The sequence below is a fragment of the Drosophila persimilis genome, unplaced genomic scaffold (assembly GCF_003286085.1).
Source record: "Drosophila persimilis strain 14011-0111.01,24,50 unplaced genomic scaffold, DperRS2 tig00000653-arrow-arrow-pilon, whole genome shotgun sequence".
Taxonomy (NCBI): Eukaryota; Metazoa; Arthropoda; class Insecta; order Diptera; family Drosophilidae; genus Drosophila; species Drosophila persimilis.
Window position 1 is genome coordinate 1128526 of NW_020825330.1, and position 23289 is coordinate 1151814.

Sequence of the window (23289 nt, forward strand, 5' to 3'; positions counted from 1 at the left end):
TCGATAGTGATATTGGCTATCGGGTTAGAACATAAAAAATGATTTAGGATCTTATATCGATAGCCGCTCGACCATCCGACTAGCCGCTAAACCATCGAGTCCTATACGTGTTGCTATACTTAACAATAACAATACTTAACATTTAATATGATATTATTTTCCAAATTATCGTTAAATTGTATAATTTGTAATATTCAATGCACAAAGAAATCTATCGCATGGCAGCGATACTTATGGCCATCACTATCGATAGCAGAGCGCGACACGTGCTGTTTTCCTTTTATTTATATTTTATATGTGAAGACAAATCGCAATTAAAATGAGCGAAACAAATGGAAAGATCAAATATATGGTAGCGGATACCACAGCATTCATCAATGCAGTTCCCCTGAATGTAAGTCGACTGCGAGATCAATCAATAACGCTTTAACCAATTATTAAATCCGTTCGTTACCAGGAATACGCCGAGAGTGTTCTTACTGTGCCCGATGTGGTGGCCGAGGTGCGCAATAAACGCCAGATACGTCGCCTCTGTGTGCTGCCGTTTGGCCTGGAGGTGCGTGAACCGCGACCCGAAAGCGTCAAGCACTGTGTGGAGTTCGCCAAGAAGACGGGCGACTATGCCAGCCTCTCTGGCATCGATCTGAAGGTTATCGCGCTCTCGTACGAACTGGAGAGCGACAATGTGGGCACAGAGCATCTGCGCAAAGAGCCAGTGATGGCCCAGACCATTGCCTCCAAGGAGGAGCCCAAGGAAATGCAGGAGGCCAACAATAAGCGTCTTGTGGGCTGGTACATGCCCGAAGGCGAAGAAGGGGAAGGCGAAGAAGGGGAAGGCGATGAGGACGACGATGATGAAGATGTTGAGGATGTGGATGAGGATGTAGATAAGGACAAGTCTGTAGATAACGTAAAAGCTGCCATTGAGGCTCAGATCAACGGACTGGCGCTGCCCACCGAAAATCCCCCCGAGACAAAGGATGATGACATCTCCGAGGAGGACCTGAAGAAGCTGCTGGAGCAATTGAGCTGTGATTCCGACGCCCCGGAGTACGATCTCCTTGTGGCCCAGGCCCATACAGAAGAGGATGAAACGGAGCAAGAACCGGAACAGCAATCCTCCAACAGCAATCAGGACGATGACGTCGGCGACGACGGCTGGATCACCCACTCGAACATCAGGAGCGCCAAGAAGGCACTCGAGGGCAAGGTGGAGTCCGATGCGGTGCCCTTGGTGGCCTGCATGACCACAGATTATGCCATTCAGAATGTGCTCAAGCAAATGAATCTGAACTTGGCCGCCCTCAATGGGCGCATCATCAAGCAGCTGCGCACGTATATCCTCCGCTGCTACGCCTGCTTCAAGACCACCAGCATCATGACCAAAGTCTTCTGTCCGAACTGCGGCAACAAGACGCTCAAGCGCGTCGCCGTCAGCCTGGATGAGAACGGGAAGCAGGTGATCCACATCAATACGCGTCGCCCCCTGACGTCCAAGTACAAGAACCAGAGCCTGCCCAAATTCCAAGGCGGCAAGCATTCGCGGAATCCCATTCTATTCGAGGACCAGCCCATGCCGCGCCAAATGCCATCGCGCGTGGCCAAAACGAAGACCAATGCCATGGACGAGGACTACATAGCGGGCTACTCGCCATTCGTCCTCCGCGACGTCGACTCCAAGTCGGCCATGCTCCGCTCCAAGGGCAATCTGAAGGAGTGGGCGCGAAACAACAACTTTGAGGAAGATCGTCGTCGCAAGCACTACAATCGTCTCTACAAATAGGGGGGGATCAGGGTCGGGGTGTCAGGGAGGGGTCCATAGCATAAGCTTTCCATTAATCCGTGTAATCTGTGTTTATTTCGAGATTAAACGCGTCCTACAAACACACACACACTTACAGCCTGACAACCAGCTTGGAGCCGTAGTCTGGCAGATTGAGCTGGTATTTACGCTGAAGGGCGGGCGGCACAAAGCGTCCGCCCAGGTAGTGATGCTCTCCTTTGAAGTGCTCTGCACAGAGCTTGGGGGCCGTCAAGGAGATGAGCAGCTTCGGTTCAAAGTCGCACTCGCTCTGCTTGCCCTTCTCCACATCCCAGCCGCTGGGTATGTCCACACTGCGACAAACAAAGAGACCCATTACAGATCTCCAAAGAAGCTGCTGCTGCATTCTCACCTGGCTATTGGCACCTTTGTTTCCTGCATCATCTTTACCAGGGGCACAAAATCTTCGCGTACCGGCGGCTTGAAGCCAAAGCCAAATAGAGCATCCAAGATCAGGTCATAGTCCTCCTCGGCATCTGACAAAGAGGGGCACTTTTTAACGCTAGGTATCTCCATGTGGTGGCACTGATTGGTCAGATTCTCGTACAGCGACATCAGTGTGGGTTTTGGATAGTAAACGGTGGGCTGGTAGCCCATCAACGACAGATGCCGGGCACAGACCAGACCATCGCCACCATTGTTTCCCGGGCCACAGACGACCAACACTCGCGGATGGGTCTGGGCGGGAAAGCACTCGGCCACGGCATCGGCACAGCTTAATCCGGCCAGTTCCATTAGCTGACCCACATGGAACATCTCGAATAGATCGAGGTCCAGTTCGATGGCCTCGCTTTGACTCAGATACTTGACCATATTTTTGCAAGATTGCAAGCTGAAATGACGTTTTAATTGTTGGTTTTGTCTTTGCTGTTGCTTTTCGATTATTGCAAAATGCGAGAATGGCAACCGGCTTTGCGTGTTTTTTGTACGCCAAAGCAGTTGACAATTCCTTGAGATGCATCCATTCCACCGGAGACATTGCCAGCTAGGCAAGCGCATATTTCCTCACTTAATTTAGTACTTAAATAATTGAAAAATTACAAACAAAATATTAACTAAAATAAAATTACATCGCTATGCAGCTGGAACAAAGACAAGTCTATCGATAGCCTCAAGCGATAGTTGAACGAACAACCGATGACCCGCTATTTGAATCAAATTTCAAACGTTAAACACTTTATTTGTTCTTATATCAGGTACACGCTAAAATACAACAAAATATGTTCTTTCAGATGGCTTCGCGGGCCCGACCATCACTACCACGACCCCCGCAGGTCAGCTCCTGCTCCCTGTGGCCGCTGTGACGTTGCTGGTGGATTTCCAGGGTCTGGCGCGTGATGCACGGCTTGTTGCATTGCGCACAGGCGTAGGGCCAAAGGGTTTTGTCATGGCTGCGCATGTGGGAGGCAAGCCGCTCCCCGTCGGAAAAGCACTTGGAACACACATCGCAACGGGAGGGTCGTTGCTGCTGGTCGCTGGCGTGCAGGCGCTCGTGCCTTACCTGGGAGGCATGCGTCCCAAAACGTTTCTCGCAATGGACGCACTGGAAGCGCCGCTGGCCCTCATGCACCACCCGCACATGACGACTGATAGCGCTCTTGTGGCGGAACAGCTGCGGACACTGCTGGCACTTGAATTTCTCCCAACTGGGGTTGTGTATGCGCAGATGGGTGAGCAGCTCCGTCCGCGTCACCTTGGCCACGCCACAGTGCTCGCAGACGTGCTCCTTGCGCTGGGCGTGCCGCTTCAAGTGCTCGCCCAGTGCATTCTTGGTGCTATACTGGCGGTTGCAGTGCTCGCAGATCAGATGCTGCGCCTCCTCCAGCTGCTGCTGGGCAGACCCGCTGCCGCTGCCTCCGCCGCTCCCCTGGGACGACGGATGGGAGTTGCGCATGTGCGAACGGAGCTGCTCATAGCGCGTGAAGGACTTGTCACAGTTGCGGCAGAGGAATGGCTTGGCATGACCTTGGTGCACGCTGCGGATGTGGGCCTCCAGGTAGGGCAGCTTGTAGACCTGCTTTCCGCACTGGTCGCAAGCCAGGGACCCCCCTCCTCTCTTGCTGGACGATACTGAAATCGAGGCGGTGTCGGTTGCCTGTTCGGCTGCATCTGCCGACTCTTGCTGAGTCAGCTCAAGCTCCTCCTCCTCCTCGCTGTCTCGGGGCTCGTCTTTTATCGAAACATCGCTGGGCAGCAGCTGAGGAGAGACGCTAAGAGAGCATTAGGCAAACGAATGTTGGCATAAACAAGTGTCGTATATCAACCAGCTGTGTTTCTAGGTGCGGCGGCTGTGCCTCCCCCCCGGCTCCTGCTGCGACGGAATTTTTGGCCTGCGCTTCGAAGAGTGGAGTCAGCTTTTCATTCGATTCTTGCGCGACCTTGCACAGTTCTTCGAAATACTCAATGGCGTTGTAGCAGAGGGCGCATATCTGCTTGGGAAAGCCTTGAGGCTGCTCCAGCACATCGATGCCGAAAAACTTCTTTAGCATGTGCACCGAACGCGAGTGGAGATTGTCCAAACTGTGGTCGGAGCAGTGGTCCTTGAGCTCGCGCAGTTGCCGCAGGCAGATGCGACATTGTCGGGCTATATTCGCGATGGTAAACATTACTCAGACGCGGCCAGTTTTAAACCGAAAAACCCGAAAGATGAATAAAAACCGTTCGCGTCGTTGTTGCTGGCGCTGGTGCTGCAGCGATCTATAGATTAGCGGGCGGAACGCCCGAAAGGAGTTATCAGCAGACAAATTTTAGCTATTCGTTCTTCTTTTCCTCCGCGGAACAGTGTTGCCATTTTAGCCTATTAACGACTAGATCTAGCTTATTTGAAAACGGATATGCTTGAAAAATTATGAAAATGCTTATAGCTCTAAATCTAGCCTTTTCAGATTTCACTTTGCTTATGTTTTCCTTTTTATAACCTACATTTATTTTTAGATATTTTTTAAGGAAAATCTAACGAAAAGTAACTTGTACGTATTTTGGTGTATCATGGTATTTTATACTTCATTTAAGGAGTGGCTGCGCAAGGTACCTGCGGATCAGTAAAGACCTACTGCTGCTTTTGCAAATGCACGTTTACTTCAAAACTTTTTTACAAACGTCAACATGTAGGAACAAAGAATTGAAGGCATTGGCCAAAAGAATCAAATTAGATTTATAAAAAATCTATAAAACGGATGCACATGAGTCGCTTATGTGTGTGCAACAGTTCATAATCGTTCCAGCGAAAAGAATACCGATTCGAATAGCGAATTGGATGAAATAATAACACAATTAGAAATGTAAATATTTATGTGTTGTTTTATTTTTAGCCTATTTTCTAAAATTTTTAGCTTGCTCAAAATCTGGCAGCACTGTCGCGGAATCAAACAATATATTGTTCGCGAACGACGTCCAGCGCTGGCGAAACATCGATAGTAAAATATCGATACAACTCTTAGCGATGAGCGGTGACTTCTGTGACATGATCACTGGGCAACAGTTTAATTAGTTACTGTCATTAGAAAAAAAAATGTATATTCCAATTGAAATGCACTTTTTTTTTAGCTACATTATAGAAGTATTGATATATGTGGCAGCAGGAAGCACTTCTGACTCCATAAGGCATAAATATTCTTGATCAGCATAAATATCATATAGTCTCAGATATTCTCAGAGCTAGAGCAACCAAATAAGGAGCAGACCGGATTACCCACAATTTTATTCCCGCTCGCATTCATTGTGCTCCCTAAACCCTAAGCTAACTGAGTATCGGGTAATTTTGTTCTGCTAAATTTATACTGTGACTGTGACTTTTCCCTGTGAAGTGAGGCATCAATAATCGATATTTCGTACCCTTCACATCGGTTTTCCTGCCATCACTCATTTCTCTATCGGAATCGGAGCTGACAACTGTGATTTTTTGTGTGATCGTTTGAAGAATTTCCCGAATAGTTTTTGGTTAATTTGTTAATAGCTTTTAAAGTAAATTGAGCACGATGTCGCTAAACCCCCAGTACGAAGATATTGGCAAGGGCTTCGTCCAGCAGTACTATGCCCTGTTCGACGACCCGGCAAACCGTGCAAGCGTGGTCAATTTCTACAGCGTAAGTTTTTCTGTGTCTTTCCTGGCCTGAAATGGACGCTTTAGTTTGTGAAACTTTGCGGGGGTGTCGCTGCGGCAGCGGTAGCAACAATTGTATAGGTGTTCTCGGCTGCAGCTGCGCCTCCTCTTGGCGCACAGGTGACGTGCGTTGCGCCCTTGAAAAAGTCCACCTTCTCTCGTGCAGCCTCATCCGATGCGGATATAAAAAAGGGCGCGCAAATGAAGAAAATCATATATGAGAAGCCTGGGTTGATTCAACGGAAAAGCTTGAGGTGGCTTGAGCGTCTTCTCGAATCTTCCCATCGGTCCGGGTACACACATACACCCAATAAACGCGCGCCTGTACGTATATACAAAAATCTTCATATATATATGCTGCGAGGCCTGTGTGTGTGTGTGTGAGTACATATGTACGATGTGCGATTTTTCATGAAACAATTATCTTTCAAGGCAACAGAATCCTTTATGACCTTCGAGGGCCATCAGATACAGGGAGCTCCTAAAATATTAGAAAAGGTTCAGGTAAGTGTCCATATATGTTCTGTATACATATCTTTAAGAAGTTATTCAAACGTAGCCTCCCATTGTTCCACAGAGCCTGAGTTTTCAAAAGATTACAAGAGTGATAACTGCTGTCGACTCGCAGCCCACCTTCGATGGAGGAGTGCTCATTAATGTCCTGGGACGACTGCAGGTAAGCTCTGAGGGTTCACAACACCCCGCAAAAAGGGGAAGCCAATCGAAAGAAGTCTCGGTGCAATTTCGAAAATATACGAAAATGTACCGCTACGGCTTCGTCCGACTTTGCACGCGCTGCTCGATCAGGGACGCGTTTAGATTGCTTCGATCGCAATGCCTCCCGACATACACAAAAATATATATACATACACATGTACATATATATATCGTATATTTCAAATTTAAAAAAAACTCAATTAATGGAACAACAACAACAAAACAACAGACCGACGAGGACCAGCCGCATGCCTACATACAGACCTTTGTGCTGAAGCCCGTCGGCGGTAGTTTCTTTGTGCAGCACGATATCTTTCGGCTATCGCTGCACGATGTGTAGCCCCCCCGGCAGTCGTCCTCCTCTTCCCACCACCACCACCAACAAGAGAGCAATCGGGCACGAGGCAGGCCAAGTAAAAAGAGAAGCGACACTTTTGTTGAGTTTACTGCTAAGAAATCCAAGAATACCTCAACTTCAACCTCAACCCAGAAACCCAACTAAGACACAAAGCCCGTCTGTGTATCCGTCTCCGTATCTCCGTCTTTTGGTATCCGAATCTAACTCGAACGTAAATCCGTAACGTAACGAAAGTACATTCTAAGCGTTAAATCTGCTGTTTGTCATATTGCTGTTGCTGTTACTGTTTTCGCGTTATCATCTCCTTCCTTCTCCCTCTTTCTGGTCTTCTAATTTTCAAAAACCAAATTACAATCTCGTGATTCATTAATCCCCATAATTTACATGTTTCACATTTCATTTTGAGCATGTTTTTCTTTTTTGAGTTGGATCTTAACATTGAAAAACTCCCGGTACTCGACGAGTGAGTGGGCAAAAAGGGTTTACTCTCTTTCTCTCTCTCTCTCTCTCTTTCTATGTCCGTCTGAATCTCGAACATTTTAGAAGTTTTAACAAGAGAATATGTATGTATCTATAAATAATATAAATACAAAAAAAAACTTTTTAACCAAGTAAAAAATCTCGTGAGTAGCGGGTATATCTGATGTCCGGAATATCACTCCGGCCGTATCGTTTTTCCTCACTTTTCCGCTAGAACTTTGTTTTTTTCGCTTTTCAATTTATTTTTGCACGCCTTTTAATCGAAATTCGGTAAAACAATTGATGGAAGATTAATAATTATTGGATTTCTACCTTTTGCAGTGCGACGACGATCCCCCGCATGCCTTCTCGCAGGTCTTTATGCTGAAGGCCAATGCAAACTCGTTCTTTGTGGCCCACGACATTTTCCGTCTAAATATACACAATACTGCATAAGTAATATCCATAAAAACACATAACCACACCCAAAGATGCGGCGCAGAACAAAACGGAAAAGCTCAATAAAAAAATCAGACAATTCGTCAAAAAAAAAATTATTGGAACAGCTCAGCAACACTACAACATAGAAAGCCAGTAACAGCTTTGAAATATCAACAAAAACTCAACAACAGCAATATAATGTAAAGAGAAAATCAACCGCAGCTTCATCAAAAGCATCGCATGGCTGTTTGTTGCATGGCTTTCTTTGTTGTGTTGTTGTTATGCTCTCTAGAAACAACTCAGCAACCGTGGAACAGCAACACATCAATGTCCACAATTCAACAACAACCACAACAACAGCAGCAGCTCAACAACAACAACAACAACGGCTAGCTCAATCCATGGCTAGGGTAGGAGGTCCATGCCTATGGCCAGACGCATACGCAGTGCCGCAGCAAGTTCTCACGTTTATCAGGAATGAACAAAACAGAATGAAAAAAGAAATTAAATTCTAATTACTATTACTATTACTATGTAAACGAAATGAGCGAATGCCGCGCTCCGATCCCCTATACATATTTTTTTCGGACCATTTTCCATGTCAATGACTAATTTAAAAAGCGGACGATTTACTTTTTATTGAGACTAAATCTCACACAAAACAGACAAATTATTACACTTACATTTAAGCGAGTTTAGGGGACAAGGACGATCATATTGACGAGAGTAAGAGAGTGACTAACGTGTATGCAAAATGTACGAGCAATCTTAGAATGTGTGTAAAGCAATAGCAATTGTAAAAATCTGATGCGTCTGATGCGTTCGATCACAGAGAGAATGGATGCATGCGAGCTGCTAGAGTAGCTAGCAGCGTCTCCCATCACTCTCTGGGAATCTATCGCATCTAACAGACGCATGGAATCGCTGAAGACGATCTGAACGTATGCAAATGTAATCTAAGATGCGTTTCTGTGGCGAAGGCAACGCAATCGAAAATTATTGTAACAATCATAGATGCATCCAATCGTTTCCAATTGTGTTTTAAAATCTAAGAATGCACCCGAGGGAAAGCGCTAGAGTGGCTATAACCTCTGCAGTTGTATTAATCTAAGGCATCACCACCATCACACACAGCACAGCACGTTGGGTAGGTTCGGTAGGGGAGAACTTGGGGGAGCTCGCTAGTAAGTTGTAAGCTATTCAGTTGTATGTGTGGTTAGTGTTATTCTAAAGAGCGAATGTTTGAGTAAAAAATATATAAATAAATGAAATTAAATGAACTCTAAATCTGAAACTGAATCTGCGACTTATGGACTATTAAATGCGTATGAAAGAAGCAATAAAAAAACACAAAATAAAGGTTGTGTGAGGCCCGTTCACTTGTCCCGAAAGGTGAAGATGGCATCGAATCCAAAGAGCACGCCATTGACGATAGACAGTGAGGCCTTGATCAGCGCCAGGTCGCGTGTCCGTGTCCTGAAAGAGAACTCCCAAGCCTCGATGATGAACACACCGCTTGCCACGAATAGGGCGCAGCCCATGACGCTGAAGAATATGTCGATGCGCTTGTGAATGGGTGCCCGCATCAGAACGCCTAAAATGATGGGAGGATGATGGATTGGAGTGATATGTATCAGCGCCAGGTAGTATTTGAGCACTTACCAGCAAATACCCCAATCACCACGATAATGTAGCCCGTGAAGGTGCCGGTGGCCAGAAAGGATGTCATAATATCGCGATCGTTGAAGCTGTAAAAGTGCAGCACCAAACAGGCCACGGCAAACCCCTAAGGAGAGAAGCGAGCAGATGGCATATTGAGCATTGCTTTTGAGCGGATATGCGCTATCCAACACTCATTGGGTTCAGTGTTCGTTAAGGGTAAGCGCGAAATAGGTCAAGCATGGCGGATGGCGAAATGATGAATACTCATTGATTCAGGTTTTTTTCAGACTGAAACTTCTCAGCATTAAAAGCGAGCTATTGCCAGCTTAGCACTATATCAGTTCAGTGTTGGTTAGGGATAAGCAACTTTTAAACAAAAAAACAAACATTTTCCCAGGATTCAAAGCGAGCTATATCCGGGTCCAAACCAATTGAAACACTAATAGCATGGCACTCTTCGAAGAATAAGAGTGCACTTTAATATCCTTGTGAGCACTTTTCCTCTACCACTTTTCACTCGTAACATTCCAACAAAAGATCACTTGAAAAAAATTATTTACCAATTCCAGAAATTTGACCACATTGAGGCGACCTTTACGTTCACCGTGCGACATTTTATGAAACTGTTGCCGATGGTAGTCCTCGAAGATGTGATCCAGTTTGAAGACGCTCCCTATTTCGATCCGTTCAGCGTGTACACGACCAAAGCGGAACGTAAACTGATTGCTGCTTGCCCCCGTGGATGCTGTGTGTGGCAAGCGAGAGGCTATGCAAATCTCTGATGTTCTGCAGCAGATCGGATTGGATTGGATGACCAGCGAACGAGCGCGAAATTAATTAATTACACTTTTGGGCGGCGGCTCGAGAGGACCCGAGAGGAAATAGGCTTTTCATTTTGTGGCTCTGTTTATCTGCTGTTTATCGTGAAGTGGACACCGCCTGGCGTGCTTTTCTTCTGTAAGACGGAACCGCAACCAGACATCCCACAATTTTACAGAGCGCACTTAAGGAAGGCCCCCTTGACTGTCTGAAGACTGGGAATAGGAATGGGCATGGGCATGGGCATGGGGCGGGGATGTTGTGTGCCTCATAATTATTGTTATGTTTGGGGCAGAGCACACATTATTTCTCGGATTATGAAATGATTATGATTCTATTATGATGCGGCCCCATATTGCTAATGATTTGCAGCTAGAAGGTTATGTCAAGATTTATGCCCCGACTCTCTGGACTGAGAATGGGGGAATGGGGCCATTAGGTTAAGTTGCTCATTTTGGAGGGGCAGTCCCCATTTTAAGAGCATTCTTATAAATTTCGATTCTTATGATTCGAAAAAGGAGATTGGTTGTAGTTTTATGGCAGCATTAACATTTTTGTAATCCATTATGTACCAGTTTTGGATCAGGTTTGCATCAGAAACCCGTTTTCTATACTTAAGTATGGATATATGTATCTATTTTTAGAGGAGAAGTGCATCTGAATGCTATAGATCCATAGAAATATCTGATTGTGGAGCGCTCTTCAGGGGATTCGAAAGGTAAAAAATATAGATGAATAGTTAATAGTTAAAAGGCCCAAACTTTTAAAAATTTATTTTCTGTGATTTCAAGTGTTCTCCCAACCTTAATGGGGAGAACGAAATGCTCTTATCAAAAAAGCACAAAGCTTTGAAGCACCTGCTGATATGATACACCCCTCATATGAAAATCTATGTATGTACCTTTCGACCTATTTTTGAACCTTGCTTATCTCTCCACTCCCTCGATTAATCCCCTTTCCCTACCTTATGCACGGAACGGGAGGGAGCTTCGTTTACGATTCTCGCAATTTTCCAGAACGAAAGCTAATTGAGCTTTGGAGCTTTTTGTCTTTGCAATTTTACGCTAATTACCGGCAATTTGTATGCTTTTGTTGTTTCATTTAATTTTAATCATAGCAAAACGGGTATTTAGTAGATAAATACCCTGTTAATTACATGCCAACCCCTTGGGGGAAATGCTAGATCTGATCATATTCGAGCCAACATGTTCACACAGACAACTAACCCAACCCAGTATATACCCCTTTAGGGGCGAGCTCTACAGGGCATGCAATCGCGGTATTACTAGTTTTCCCTCACTTGTCGTGCATCGAACGATTCAGTCTGTGAGTGCACGCGAAAGGTCTGTCTGAGGTCTCAAAATGCTGCATCCCGAGTTGATTTCTATGGAGAACGAGGTGTTCCGCGTCTACCTCGGCTGGACGGCGGTTCTGGTGCTCAAAATCTTTGCCATGGGCATCCTTACGGGCCTCACCCGCTTCGTAACGGCAGTAAGTGCAATTTTTTTCCCTCTGGCTCATCGTTGACACTACTTTGGCTTAAGTTCGGATTTACTTGAATATTTTATGACATGACCAATTCGACACATTTGAAGACACATTAGCCCTTAAGGGCTAAACTGATCCCATTGATTTGGCAGGCCAATGGCTAGGGCTTGCCTTCAGCTTAGTGTAAACAGACGTATTCCATGGCAGCTGCTCTCAAACTGTCTTCAATTCGACATAATTTCTGGCCTGCTCAGAATGACGCGACACTTTTGCTTTGAGCTTTGAGAGAGCTTTTCCAACAAGTGAGCGAGAGCCATATAAAGAAAACACACAAGCACGAATGCTCTCAAAACTTGAACTCTCACGGCGCGCTACAGACCTGACAAACCGACCGGCAGAAAATAATCTAATAATCTAAAATAAAACTAAAATCAAGTGAAAGATGGCCGGCGTTGTGGAGCTACTAAGCCTTAATAATCCCGTGTTCAAGAGCTATGTGTTCTGGGCCGGCGTTCTGGTCATCAAAATGCTGCTCATGAGCCTCCTCACGGCCGTGCAGCGCTTCAAGACGAAGGTGTGTGTGTGTGGCTAGGGCTGCGGCTTAGGTCAAAGTCTCATTTAAGTGAAAGTCACTAACGGTGCCGCTATCTCTCTATCTCCCGACATTCTAGACCTTTGCCAATCCCGAGGATCTGATGTCGCCCAAGCTGAAGGTCAAATTCGACGATCCCAATGTGGAACGTGTGCGCCGCGCCCATCGCAACGATCTGGAGAACATTGTGCCCTTTTTCATCATCGGCCTGCTCTATACGTTGACGAATCCCAGCGTCTTCCTGGCCGTCAATCTCTTCCGCGCCGTGGGCATTGCCCGCATTGTCCACACCATCGTCTATGCTGTGGTCGTGGTGCCACAGCCATCCCGCGCGCTCGCCTTCTTTGTGGCCCTCGGTGCAACCGTGTACATGGCTCTACAGGTCATCCTGGCGGCTGCTTTTTAATTATTAGATTTAAACACAGCAAATTGTTAATGTTCTATTTTTTATACATAAATTCACATGCATAATGCTACTATAGTCGCAGGCTTGAGTTTATTTTATTACCTGTGGCATTCACGAAGAGCTTTTACAGTTTTAAAAGCATTTGTGTGGGTTAAGCTCGTTCACACTAAAATCAAGCATTGGTGAACTTCCTGAAAGTGGTTTTTATTTGATGTCGGTTCATTATAATGTTAAACTGAAGGCGATTGTTATCGTGATTAGTTAGAAGATAATATAATAAAGAAGTGCAATTGATATGAAAGAAGAAGATAAAATAGCTATGAGTGATTAGAGGGATCGTAATTTGTGTGGAACGAGAGCTAAAAAGAGAGCGTCCAAATAAGCTTGGAAAACAGAATTTTGATGTTAATTAAATGAAATGGAGTATAAAGATATAGCAAATACCTGCTGATCAGCAACAATGATTTCAGACTTGTGCTTTGAATCTATTTTTTTTAGAAAAGATGCAATAAAAGAGAGTACGTAAAATTAGCATATCCACCTACCGGATAGAATGATGTGTTCAGGTGTGGAAGTCCTAGCTAGCTAGTAATACCAAAATCGAGGAATATGTATAATAGAACTTGTTATATATTATAGAACTGAGAAATTGATTGTCATCCAAGGCTCCAGAGAGGGCGAAAACAACTTAGTCTCTGTTTTAAATATCACAACGATGTTTTGAATTCGTCAGTATATTTACTGTATATTTAAAAAATGAGACGGTATATTTCGGTATATTTCTTAGGGTCAGACCGTATATCTTATCGGATTTTCTGATTTTCTTGCACCATGTCTAGCTCACACACCTCGCAAATTTTATATTTTTCATAATATTTTCCAGTAATTTCCAGTATTTTTTAAGATGCGTTATGGACTCACCCTCTTGTGCAATGCACCAATGTAGAAATCGTGTAGAAACGGCACTTCGAGCCATTTCCCAGGCCACTTCGAATACTAATTCCTGATCAGCATCCAATTCCTGGTCGTTTGCCATCAAAATGTAAATTTTTTCAAATATGTCAGAAAAAAGGCATGTCAAAAAGGGGATAACGGAGATCACACTGGCGCTTCCATGGAGTTTATATGAAAAAAAACGGGCAAAAATGTTTCAAAAATACACATTTCCCCTTAAGGTGTCGCCTTTGGTAATTACATAAAATATAGTTAATATGTATCAAATGTGTAGTTATTATGTAGTTACCATGTAAGGAACTCAATTTAGCGGAAATTGCTTTTGATCAGTTTGCTTAAACCTTATTTTAAAAGCAATGCAATAAAGATGACAACTTAAATTCAACCAGTCTTGTAGGAAATTGATTTAACAATCGGATAAAACTATGAATTCAGAGCTGAGGGTCTTAGCTAGCTGGTAATACTCAACCGAATATCAAAAAGGATGGAGTATGATGGAACTTTAATACAAATAATTCGTCAGTATATTTTGAAAATTGTGACGTAGCTTAGGTATATTGTTGAGGTTCACTGCTGACCAGGTGGCAGTCGGCAGTTCTCGCGCGCTCCGCCTTCGCTTCTCGCTCCTCGTTGTCCCTCGCTTTACACGTTTTCTTCGCACTAAGTATTGGTATTGGTAAGTACTGGCTTTAACCGTAAACTGTGAAACTAAGCGAGGCTTACTGCTCTACCTGCAGTGGCAGACATCTCACATCTCTCTCGCTCCCATTGCATATGCGCATTTGAAATGTTAATGTACGACCCGCCGACCCCCGTCACTTCTCTGCGCCTAGAATACCGGCTTTTTGGCAACGAAAATACATAGAAGAGTGGGAGGAGGAGGTGGGAGAGAAACATGTGCTTGTCTATTTTTTGTGTGCCGTTTTATTTTGTGCTTGTTGAGTGAAACAAGTATCCATACACATGAACTTATGTACATAGGTTAGAGTGTGTTAGTCCAGCTAGAGTTGGCGCTCTGTTTGTCTCCTTTCTTCCTTCGGGAATGGGTAATCATCAATAGCGGGTTCCGTCTGCAGGGGAGGGAAGTGGAAAAAACCGTTGAGGCTTGCTGTGCGAGCAAGCTTCTCTGACCTGCCCTAGGAGAGCTCCCGTTAGAACTCTTCTGTAGAAGAAAGATATCAATGTGGCACCCGTTTCTTATTTATTCAGTTTCGAGTAGCGTAGCTTATCTGAATACTCTTCTATCAATCAGTGCCGCCCCTGACGGAGAACCTTATCTTTAAAGCATGCTCATAAAAAAGTACTTATGGTTGGGGGTATATGGCACCCCACCTGAAGAACAGCAGCGTGCGACCACACATTTTAAGACTGTCAAATATGTACATAGCAAACAACGGAGGGTATTCCTAAATAATCGTTTTTTAAGGCAAACCATGCCAAGAAAGATGCCAAGAGGTACTACAGTCGAACTTCCATGTAGCGAGAAAATACAGAAATTTCGATTGCAGTGTTCTGCAAATAGATTCGTTAAATAGAAAACTTCGTTGCAGCAGTTTCGTAATAGAGAAGTTCGACTGTACTTATTAGAGATCAAAATTCACAAAATAGAAAAACTACAGAAATGTTCCCCGTTCGATCCTGTTCGATAAGGGAGACCTTGGCGACTCCTCCGCTTGATTGGCTATTCTTTTGGGGCGTCATCGTATTATTATACGTTTTTCGGGACCTGACCTTTTGCTTTCGATTGAATAATAATCTCCCTACCATGAGGCGACAAGAAATTCTGGAATCTGTAGGGTGTTTTTGTTATTTGGCTGATTAGACGGCGGATCGTAGGGGTCGCCAGGGGCCAGATCTATGCGGTAGGAACCATCTGGCATGTGGTGTGTGTAATCAGCAATCAGCATTCACAGCATTCAGCAGTTCTTCCAATTATTATTCCACTTCCGCTTTTTGCCGTATTCCCATTCCGGGTAGAGAGATGCCAGCCAATAAGACGTACCAGAGGCCCGCGGATTATATTGATCCCGGCAAGCCGTCCAAGTGCAAATGGCATCTGGGTACCCAGGAGAAGACGCCGCACACGCAGCGGGGGATTGCCCACAGGCAAAAGATCACCCCGGACATCCTCGAGGTGATTGGCTGCACACCGCTGGTCCGGCTCAACCACATCCCAACGAAGGAGGGCATCGAGTGTGAGATGTGTAAGTGCCTGCTGACTCTACTCCTTTCTAGCTTTCCCTTCTGATATATCCTCTGATACTGATGCTCTGTTATTTCGCTGATCTGACAGATGCCAAATGCGAGTTCCTGAATCCCGGTGGCTCTGTGAAGGACCGGATCGGCTACCGCATGGTGCAGGATGCCGAGGAGCAGGGCCTGCTCAAGCCGGGCTTCACCATCATCGAGCCCACGTCCGGGAACACGGGCATCGGCCTTGCCATGGCCTGCGCCGTCAAGGGCTACAAGTGCATCATCGTGATGCCCGAAAAGATGTCCAACGAGAAGGTATCGGCCCTGCGCACCCTCGGCGCCAAGATCATCCGCACGCCCACCGAGGCGGCCTACGATTCGCCCGAGGGCCTCATCTACGTGGCCCAAGAGCTGCAGCGCCAGACGCCCAACTCGATTGTGCTGGATCAGTACCGGAACGCCGGTAATCCGTTGTCCCACTACGACGGCACGGCCGCGGAGATCCTCTGGCAGCTAGACAACCAGGTGGACATGATTGTTGTATCCGCCGGCACGGCCGGCACCATCAGCGGCATTGGCCGGAAGATCAAGGAGCAAGCCCCTGCCTGCAAGATCGTCGGCGTGGATCCCTACGGCTCAGTTCTGGCCCGTCCCAAGGAGCTGAACAAAACGAATGTGCAGTTTTACGAGGTGGAGGGCATCGGCTACGACTTCCAGCCCACCGTTTTCGACGATGGCGTGGTGGATGTGTGGTCTAAGATCGGGGACGCCGACTGTTTCCCTATGAGCCGCCGCCTTAATGCCGAGGAGGGTCTGCTCTGCGGCGGTTCCAGTGGCGGGGCCATGCACGCCGCCCTCGCGCACGCCCGCACCCTGAAGAAGGGCCAGCGCTGCGTTGTGATCCTGCCCGACGGCATTCGCAACTACATGACCAAGTTCGTCTCCGACAACTGGATGGAGGCGCGCGGATTCAAGCAGCCCGTGAACGAGCACAGCCACTGGTGGTGGAACCTGCCCATCTCCAAGCTGGAGCTGCCCTCGCCCGTCGCCCTGCTCCAGTCCAGCGCCACAGTGGGCGAGGCCATTGCCCTGATGAAACAGCATCGTGTGGACCAGCTCCCGATGATCGACAATGAGGACGGGTACGCATGGATTTGGGCATATACACATTTAAGGCAGATCCTTACATCCGTTCTCAATTCTTTGCAGCTCCATTCTGGGCGTTGTCGGCCAGGAGACGCTGATTAATCAGATCGTTAGCATGAACCGACAGCAGACGGACCCCGCTCTCAAGGCCCTCAACAAGCGCGTGATTCGCCTGAATGCCAACGAAGTGCTGGGCAAGCTGGCTCGCATTCTCGAAGTGGATCCCAGTGTCCTCATTGTGGGCAAGAGTGAAGCCGGCAAGGAAGAGATCAAGTCGCTGGCCACCAAGCTGGATGTGACCTCATTCATTGTGGCTGAGAAAAAGGTCAATGCCAATGGCAATGGCACCGCCACCAACGGCAACAGCCACTAAAGGACTTCTCCTATACATAAGAAAGGAATAACAAAAAACATCCCCGAATCCCAGTTCGTGTCCCATATATACAGACTTGACTGTAGCTACCAGCTGATAACTTATTCGTCTACCCACTCGCATGCATTTGTCTATTTTTGTAATAAAGGACTTTTTATTATACACAAATTTAAATTTAAATTTGAATTCAAATTCAAAAAGCTGCTGCTGGTGCTGCCATCTGGATGTGATTGTCATTTGCAGTGGATGGCGCTTTAAGACAGTAGTTTGGCATAAGTATATTTGCTGGTGGTGCTTCCTAAACGATGCGCCATAAAAAGGCTTTGAAGGGATGCTCTGGACTTTTTATAAGTTTCAGCTTTTGTCGAATGACAAGTCGATCACTTAGATGTGGCAGAAAGCTTTTGTCAGATATCGACTCGTCTGCAGTTGCGGCCAAAAGGAGCGAATTTGGATTGAGGAATCGCTTTTTTACGGATGTGAAACCGCTGGTCCTCACGTGCTTTTTGCAGACGAATCTGTTCAACAGACCGCGCGGCCAGCACTGGATACTATCTGTATCTCTGGACAACGACAATGCCCTGATTATTCGCAGGGCCTATGCAGAGGCCGCAGGTCTCCCCGCCTGACGGCCCATGTGCACCAGTGCCTGTACTGCGATAGCCAAAGAGAGTCCCTGAAGCTCAAGACCATCGCCGCACGGCAAGGCCGCTACTTGGAAGATAGGATCGATGCAATGCCCTCCCTTGAAGAGCTCCTCTGCGCCTGCTCCGCCTCCCTGTGGAGCTGCGCTCCTCGATTTTGATCAGTCTGGTGACGCTTTCTCCTTTGGGGAGATGGCAAAAACGAGGGCACTTGAGGTGGCATTTCATTCCTGAAGAATTGAAAGATCTAAGGATCTACACAAGTCCCGTCCATGCCATTAAGCTGCCCACAATGCCAATAAGACTCGGGTTTTTTGTTATCAGATTTGTCATCAGAGAATATATAATATATATTTCGATCTCTTCGCTTACACAGTGTAGGATAGGACTCGCCTTCGAGGGCAGGGCCCTTTCATGAGTACACACAGTATATTCGACACTCACCACTCAAAAGGCAAAGAGAACGAACAAAGAGAGTAATAACAGTGCCAAAGTGAGAGAGAGAGAGAGGCTGTGTGTGTGTGTGCTCATGCAGGGCTCTTCTATTCCGAACCATCATTTACAGATGGACACAAATACTGGAGGCAAAAAATACATGATTTTAGAACTAAGTGCCGTGCCCCCGACAGGAGAAAAATGAGAGGGAGAGCGAGATAGAGAGCACCGAGAGCGCGAGATTACTAAATGCGGTTTCCGTGAGATGGAGAGGGATAGGGAGAGCTAATATACAAGTGCAAGTGCACCCCACACAAAAGAGACAGAGAGAGGGAGAACGAGATGGAATGCTTTGGGGTTTGACGTATCGCCCTAGACCCCGCGATTGGGTAGATCCTTGACCTTGTAGATGCGCACCAGCCAGTGCTCCGTGGTGTATGCCTCCTCAAGGACGTCCAGCTCAAAGTCCTTGTTGCCGATTTCGGCAGCGCGCACTCGATCGTAGCCCTGCGCCTTGCCACCTTCGGTGTACATCTGGCCGAAGCGATAGTAGCACATCTTGTACATGAGGCAATTGAGGAGCGTGGGGGAGCCCTCCTTGTCGACACGGAACTCCCCATTGGCCGCATAGTAGTCCTTCTCCTTGATGTGCGCCCCACGATCTGTGCTGCCGCCGATGCGCACCATCCACAGGAACTTATTGATGTCGTCTGAGGAGTAGCCGGTGAGGCCGCCAAAAATCACCAGGACATAGTCGACGTCCAGTTCGCGCATTATCTCGTAGGCCTTCTCCTCGGACGATGCCATGGCTTGGCCCACGCGCGAGATATGCGTATTGTTCCAGGTGTTGTTGTCCACCAAAATGGTGCGATTGGCCATGGCCGTGATCTGATAGCCATAGTCCCACCAGGACATAATACGGGCATCCTACAAAACAGACAGAAGGAGAAAAAGAGAGCGATGAATAATTGGATGGGAAGGGTCTCTAAAGAGTGGAAGCGTAGGAGCAAGGAGTATTATTGGATTTCGTCAGATATTGTTTTAGTACTCATTATGTTTCATACTCTTCCTATCAAGAATTTACAAATAGTCATCATTGAAGGGGGGAATGGGTATTAGAATGAGGATCTGCATGCATGCCCACCTCTGGTGTGTTCATCTGCAGCCAGTAGTAGGCCTCTCGAAAGTCGTCAAAGATGATCCGACCACCGTCGTGGGAGCGAGCACTCAGCACGATGCTGGGCGAGGAGTAGGCCTCCGAGGTGACCCACGTGCAGTGGAGCGTGTAGACAATCAGCATCATTGTGATGATGCCCACAAAACCGATGGCCACCTCGCTCTTGACGCCGCCCGTCTGCTGCTCGAGCTTCTTGTGGTGTCGCTTGCTGTCCGTGGGCTTCGGGGTGCCGCCACCGTCCACGCTCTTGATGTACTTGGCCAGCAGATGGGAGATCGCGATGCCCGACAGCACACACATCACGGGGGCCAGCACCAGCATGAGGCGCACCATGACACCAGCAAAATAGATGCTCGTCACGCCATACAAAATGATGAAGATGTTCGAGTCGGTGAGTTTCGAGAAACAAAAGTAGAGGCCGGCGGGAAACAAAAACACCAGAATCTGGGGAGGGGAGAAATATTCATTAGTCGGATCAGGAGGAGGAGGGTGGTCGTATGGGACCGGGGGACGCCTTCAGCGATCAAAGTGCTAGGTAATCATTAAATGCATTAAGTCGCAGCTCATTCGCATCGTTGTTAGGTTTTCATCACTGGCGGGGGGAGAGCACAACAAAAGCCTGTTGGCTCCATGCCCAAAACCAAAGAAAACTCACCTGAAGATCAAAGTAAAATGATGACCACGACGTGGGCTGGTGCTCCGACACGGAGGCAATGATGGGAATATGATTCTTGGCGTAGGACGGATCCAGCAGCGAGTAAAAGCGGCCCGTCCAGGGCGACACTTTGCCGGTAATAGTTAGCAGAGTGCCCAAGACTAGGACCAGAGTGAGCACGCTCGAGACCAGCGTCTTGAAGAGCTGCTCAAAGTGATCCTTGGGTATGCGAGAGCGCAGGTAGTCCACAAATGCATGGATCTGGCACAGACCAAAGACGCCAAGGGCCTGCAAAAAGGTCCAAAACGAATAGCATTAGCACTGAACAACGCGGGAGAGTTGTATGGGGGAACGGAATGGCATTTAAGGATCAAATCAGTTTGGTTTGTTCGTACTCATTATGTTTCATACTCTTCCTATCAAGAATTACAAAAGTAATCATCACATTTGATCCGAAAATTAGGTAAAAAGTAAGACAGTTCTCGTGGTCGGTTGGCACTTACCAGCATATGCTCGGAGCTCTGGATGGGCTGGAAGCCCACAAACGATATCTGCATGGACAGAATGGTGCCCACGCAGTAGAGCGTGCTGTAGGCAATGTAGATCCTGTGCGAGAATCGTCCGGTTATCATCAGGGCCAGCACATGCAGCGGTATCAGATTGATGAGGAACACATAGCCGCCCCAAGACGACACCATGTAAAAGTAGGCCAGTGCGGACATGGCCGACCAGAAGATGGTGCCCGTCTTGACCGCCTTTATCCACAGATAATAGGTGAAGAGCATGCAGAAGATGGCGATGCCCTCGTTGTCGTAGGAACCGGCCACCGATCGCGATATATAGCCGGGAACAATGGAGATCAGAGCGGCAGCCACCAGGCCAGCACCAGTGCTCTGCGTGGGGAGATACAAGTTAGAGCCACGTGCGCGACATAACCTCCAACGGGGGCGGGGCGACTTACATGGATTTCCTTGGTCAGGGCGTAGGTGACCAGCACTGTCAGGGACGAGAAGAAGGGGGCCAGAAAGACGCACACATTGCGTATGTCAATGGTGATGTTCAGCAGCCACATGATCCGGTACAGGGCCGCGGAGGTGAGCATCAGCCCCGGGTAGATGGTCCCGCCGATGATGCGGCCCAGCGGATACCAGGCGCGCTCATCGAACCAATTGTGGAACTTGTAGAAGCCCTGCTCGGCCAGGAACCGCGTGGTGCGGTAATTGAAGTACGGATCGAATTCATGGATGACACTTTCGAACCTCAGCACAGAAAAAAGGCGCGTGGCGAAGGCTGGAACCCGGAGGCGGAAAGAAAAGGAAAAAGGGGGAGAGCGTTCGATAAGCACCGTTGTTTGATTCAGTCGGTTCAGGGTTATCGATAGAATCGCTCGCTTGAACCGGTTCGCACGAACCGTTTTGGTTCACGCTCACACACACATTTTTGCATTTTAGCATCTTGAAATGCATTTCGTTGCTCATAGTACTTACACAGCACTGCAGCCAGTATGAGGATGACCAGCCTGAGCAGATGCTCTTGCTTTTCCCAGGTCAGGAGACCCTTGGCCCTGCTGGCGGCGCTACCGCCCACGCCTCCTCCAATGTCCACGGCCATAGTTTTGCCGGTCCGTGTGTGCCGGTTGCTGGGATTGGGGGTGTTGCGGGATAGAACTACACACTACACGTAGGTAAGGTTATTAACCCGGTATTAAGGTTACAGCTCCAATGCACGCGCTTGTCCTGCACATTACCTTCACAGTTGATTTTGGGACGAAAAAATACTTTTAAACTGCGCGACGGAACTCGGAAATATATTCGTGGCGGAACCAGTTCGCAGTGGGTGGGGATATTGGGTCGTTCACAGTGGACTTGTCGATAGGTACGGTACGATACGGTCTGACCCTCAGATTTATACCGAAACTACGTCACAAATTTCAAAATATACCGTATATATAATTTTCGAAATTTTTTGAGGTCAAAATTGAATTTATGCGGGCATGGCTAAATGTCCTATCTAGCCAATAATATTCGACGGAACATCAAAATTGAGCAATATGGTTTTCAATCCTTAACGGAGAACGATTAACCCATTGTAAACCAAGAGGGTATTTTAATATTCCACCGAAAATAATGAAAATATAATAAACTCAATTCAGGTGAAAGATATCGTTTTTTTTTTTTAAGTTCAAAGGAAAGATGACATGGATCTACAAGAAGAATTTACAATTGGAAATATTTTCCGCCAATTAGCGCAAGTCGTTGAACTGTTAAAATTGAGGGGCCTTAAGTGGGCTAAGTTCGGTTTCTTGTCGGTATTTCTGAGGTTCAGACGGTCACACTGCTGCTCTCTCCTGCAACGAAAACACGAGCGATATGCAAAAGCATATCGCAAGGCGCGTACGAACCTCATCTCGGCGTGTTTTGAGGGAGAACAAACCTTGCAGAAAAAAAGTCGATTTCGTCCCAAGGTATATTAGGCAAAAGGGAGACTCCACTTTGCATGCGTGGCATTTTCTGTGCTGCTTTGCATGTTGTCCATACCCCCTTTTTCCTCCCATTATGTAGAAAATTTGTAGTTACCGTGTAGTTCCCATGTAATGAATCGAGCAAGTGTAAACACAAAAAACAAACACAAAACTAACTGTGATTTTGGCTTTGGGGAATACCAAAGAGTATTTGTACGGAACAACGAAATCGAATTGTTTTCCAAGTTCTGAGTGAGAGATATCTCCACAAATATATTATCAAATAATACATCTCCTGTCGGGTCGTCGGATTGTCGGTTTCTCGTTGGGTCGTCGCGAAGCATATAGTAAAAACAGATTCTGCTGGTAAATAAATGAATAAATT

The 23289-nt window shown here is 46.8% G+C and overlaps 8 protein-coding genes and 2 non-coding genes across 12 annotated transcripts; 4 read left to right on the forward strand and 6 right to left on the reverse strand.

Annotated features, from left to right (window-relative positions):
• Positions 1 to 310: 310 nt before the first annotated feature.
• Positions 311 to 1857, forward strand: LOC6597899 (RNA-binding protein NOB1). Its single transcript, XM_002022990.2, has 2 exons — positions 311 to 394; positions 458 to 1857. Exons 1-2 carry the CDS (start codon positions 320 to 322, stop codon positions 1781 to 1783), a joined length of 1401 nt encoding a protein of 466 aa, XP_002023026.2. The 5' UTR covers positions 311 to 319; the 3' UTR covers positions 1784 to 1857.
• LOC6597897 (NAD(P)H-hydrate epimerase) lies at positions 1836 to 2819 on the reverse strand. Its single transcript, XM_002022988.2, has 2 exons — positions 2175 to 2819; positions 1836 to 2115 (listed from the first exon to the last, which is right to left on the reverse strand). Exons 1-2 carry the CDS (start codon positions 2633 to 2635, stop codon positions 1896 to 1898), a joined length of 681 nt encoding a protein of 226 aa, XP_002023024.1. The 5' UTR covers positions 2636 to 2819; the 3' UTR covers positions 1836 to 1895.
• A 162-nt stretch (positions 2820 to 2981) lies between these two features.
• On the reverse strand, positions 2982 to 4578 carry LOC6597896 (zinc finger protein 134). Its single transcript, XM_002022987.2, has 2 exons — positions 4087 to 4578; positions 2982 to 4019 (listed from the first exon to the last, which is right to left on the reverse strand). Exons 1-2 carry the CDS (start codon positions 4426 to 4428, stop codon positions 3051 to 3053), a joined length of 1311 nt encoding a protein of 436 aa, XP_002023023.1. The 5' UTR covers positions 4429 to 4578; the 3' UTR covers positions 2982 to 3050.
• A 1163-nt stretch (positions 4579 to 5741) lies between these two features.
• LOC6597895 (probable nuclear transport factor 2) lies at positions 5742 to 9186 on the forward strand. 2 transcript variants are annotated; one of them, XM_026991181.1, is made up of 4 exons: positions 5742 to 5907; positions 6357 to 6428; positions 6502 to 6600; positions 6871 to 7054. In XM_026991181.1, the coding sequence occupies exons 1-4, from the start codon at positions 5800 to 5802 to the stop codon at positions 6979 to 6981; spliced, it is 390 nt and encodes a 129-aa protein (XP_026846982.1). In that variant the 5' UTR covers positions 5742 to 5799; the 3' UTR covers positions 6982 to 7054. The 2 variants fall into 2 exon arrangements, with proteins under 2 accessions (XP_026846982.1, XP_026846981.1); XM_026991180.1 differs by lacking the exon at positions 6871 to 7054 and adding an exon at positions 7801 to 9186 and having other exon boundaries at positions 5746 to 5907.
• Positions 9187 to 9254: 68 nt separating this feature from the next.
• On the reverse strand, positions 9255 to 10370 carry LOC6597894. The gene is made up of 3 exons (XM_002022985.2): positions 10122 to 10370; positions 9562 to 9685; positions 9255 to 9493 (listed from the first exon to the last, which is right to left on the reverse strand). Exons 1-3 carry the CDS (start codon positions 10173 to 10175, stop codon positions 9276 to 9278), a joined length of 396 nt encoding a protein of 131 aa, XP_002023021.1. The 5' UTR covers positions 10176 to 10370; the 3' UTR covers positions 9255 to 9275.
• A 1355-nt stretch (positions 10371 to 11725) lies between these two features.
• On the forward strand, positions 11726 to 12941 carry LOC6597893 (microsomal glutathione S-transferase 1). 2 transcript variants are annotated; one of them, XM_026991140.1, is made up of 2 exons: positions 11726 to 11871; positions 12540 to 12941. In XM_026991140.1, exons 1-2 carry the CDS (start codon positions 11743 to 11745, stop codon positions 12864 to 12866), a joined length of 456 nt encoding a protein of 151 aa, XP_026846941.1. In that variant the 5' UTR covers positions 11726 to 11742; the 3' UTR covers positions 12867 to 12941. The 2 variants fall into 2 exon arrangements, with proteins under 2 accessions (XP_026846941.1, XP_026846940.1); XM_026991139.1 differs by lacking the exon at positions 11726 to 11871 and adding an exon at positions 12240 to 12442.
• A 1435-nt stretch (positions 12942 to 14376) lies between these two features.
• Positions 14377 to 17706, forward strand: LOC6597892 (cystathionine beta-synthase). Its single transcript, XM_026991192.1, has 4 exons — positions 14377 to 14496; positions 15798 to 16024; positions 16114 to 17155; positions 17223 to 17706. Exons 2-4 carry the CDS (start codon positions 15802 to 15804, stop codon positions 17530 to 17532), a joined length of 1575 nt encoding a protein of 524 aa, XP_026846993.1. The 5' UTR covers positions 14377 to 14496; positions 15798 to 15801; the 3' UTR covers positions 17533 to 17706.
• Positions 17707 to 18486: 780 nt separating this feature from the next.
• LOC6597856 (dolichyl-diphosphooligosaccharide--protein glycosyltransferase subunit STT3A) lies at positions 18487 to 22260 on the reverse strand. The gene is made up of 7 exons (XM_026991179.1): positions 22191 to 22260; positions 21931 to 22117; positions 21405 to 21733; positions 20947 to 21336; positions 20444 to 20731; positions 19756 to 20232; positions 18487 to 19538 (listed from the first exon to the last, which is right to left on the reverse strand). The coding sequence occupies exons 2-7, from the start codon at positions 22052 to 22054 to the stop codon at positions 18984 to 18986; spliced, it is 2163 nt and encodes a 720-aa protein (XP_026846980.1). The 5' UTR covers positions 22055 to 22117; positions 22191 to 22260; the 3' UTR covers positions 18487 to 18983.
• Positions 19634 to 19714, reverse strand: LOC6597891. The gene has a single exon (XR_048105.2). It is a non-coding gene; the product is annotated as a small nucleolar RNA Me28S-U3344 (small nucleolar RNA).
• On the reverse strand, positions 20813 to 20895 carry LOC6597857. Its single transcript, XR_048104.2, has one exon. It is a non-coding gene; the product is annotated as a small nucleolar RNA Me28S-U3344 (small nucleolar RNA).
• Positions 22261 to 23289: the final 1029 nt, after the last annotated feature.

Bases quoted from the DNA above. Each gene is read 5' to 3' on its own strand.
- LOC6597894 (XM_002022985.2), bottom strand. From the start codon at position 10,175: ATGTCGCACGGTGAACGTAAAGGTCGCCTCAATGTGGTCAAATTTCTG. The intron at 9,686-10,121 runs GTAAATAATTTT...TTCTCTCCTTAG, and splicing joins TGGTCAAATTTCTGGAATTG to GGGTTTGCCGTGGCCTGTTT. The intron at 9,494-9,561 runs GTAAGTGCTCAA...CCATCATTTTAG, and splicing joins GGTGATTGGGGTATTTGCTG to GCGTTCTGATGCGGGCACCC.
- LOC6597896 (XM_002022987.2), bottom strand. From the start codon at position 4,428: ATGTTTACCATCGCGAATATAGCCCGACAATGTCGCATCTGCCTGCGG. The intron at 4,020-4,086 runs GTTGATATACGA...GTCTCTCCTCAG, and splicing joins CGCACCTAGAAACACAGCTG to CTGCTGCCCAGCGATGTTTC.
- LOC6597892 (XM_026991192.1), top strand. From the start codon at position 15,802: ATGCCAGCCAATAAGACGTACCAGAGGCCCGCGGATTATATTGATCCC. The intron at 16,025-16,113 runs GTAAGTGCCTGC...CTGATCTGACAG, and splicing joins GGGCATCGAGTGTGAGATGT to ATGCCAAATGCGAGTTCCTG. The intron at 17,156-17,222 runs GTACGCATGGAT...AATTCTTTGCAG, and splicing joins ATGATCGACAATGAGGACGG to CTCCATTCTGGGCGTTGTCG.
- LOC6597897 (XM_002022988.2), bottom strand. From the start codon at position 2,635: ATGGTCAAGTATCTGAGTCAAAGCGAGGCCATCGAACTGGACCTCGAT. The intron at 2,116-2,174 runs GTGAGAATGCAG...TGTTTGTCGCAG, and splicing joins ACAAAGGTGCCAATAGCCAG to TGTGGACATACCCAGCGGCT.
- LOC6597856 (XM_026991179.1), bottom strand. From the start codon at position 22,054: ATGGCCGTGGACATTGGAGGAGGCGTGGGCGGTAGCGCCGCCAGCAGG. The intron at 20,233-20,443 runs GTGAGTTTTCTT...TCCCCTCCCCAG, and splicing joins CATTTTACTTTGATCTTCAG to ATTCTGGTGTTTTTGTTTCC. The intron at 19,539-19,755 runs GTGGGCATGCAT...TCTGTTTTGTAG, and splicing joins TGCAGATGAACACACCAGAG to GATGCCCGTATTATGTCCTG.
- LOC6597895 (XM_026991180.1), top strand. From the start codon at position 5,800: ATGTCGCTAAACCCCCAGTACGAAGATATTGGCAAGGGCTTCGTCCAG. The intron at 5,908-6,356 runs GTAAGTTTTTCT...TTATCTTTCAAG, and splicing joins GCGTGGTCAATTTCTACAGC to GCAACAGAATCCTTTATGAC. The intron at 6,429-6,501 runs GTAAGTGTCCAT...ATTGTTCCACAG, and splicing joins AAATATTAGAAAAGGTTCAG to AGCCTGAGTTTTCAAAAGAT.
- LOC6597899 (XM_002022990.2), top strand. From the start codon at position 320: ATGAGCGAAACAAATGGAAAGATCAAATATATGGTAGCGGATACCACA. The intron at 395-457 runs GTAAGTCGACTG...GTTCGTTACCAG, and splicing joins TCAATGCAGTTCCCCTGAAT to GAATACGCCGAGAGTGTTCT.
- LOC6597893 (XM_026991139.1), top strand. From the start codon at position 12,311: ATGGCCGGCGTTGTGGAGCTACTAAGCCTTAATAATCCCGTGTTCAAG. The intron at 12,443-12,539 runs GTGTGTGTGTGT...CCGACATTCTAG, and splicing joins TGCAGCGCTTCAAGACGAAG to ACCTTTGCCAATCCCGAGGA.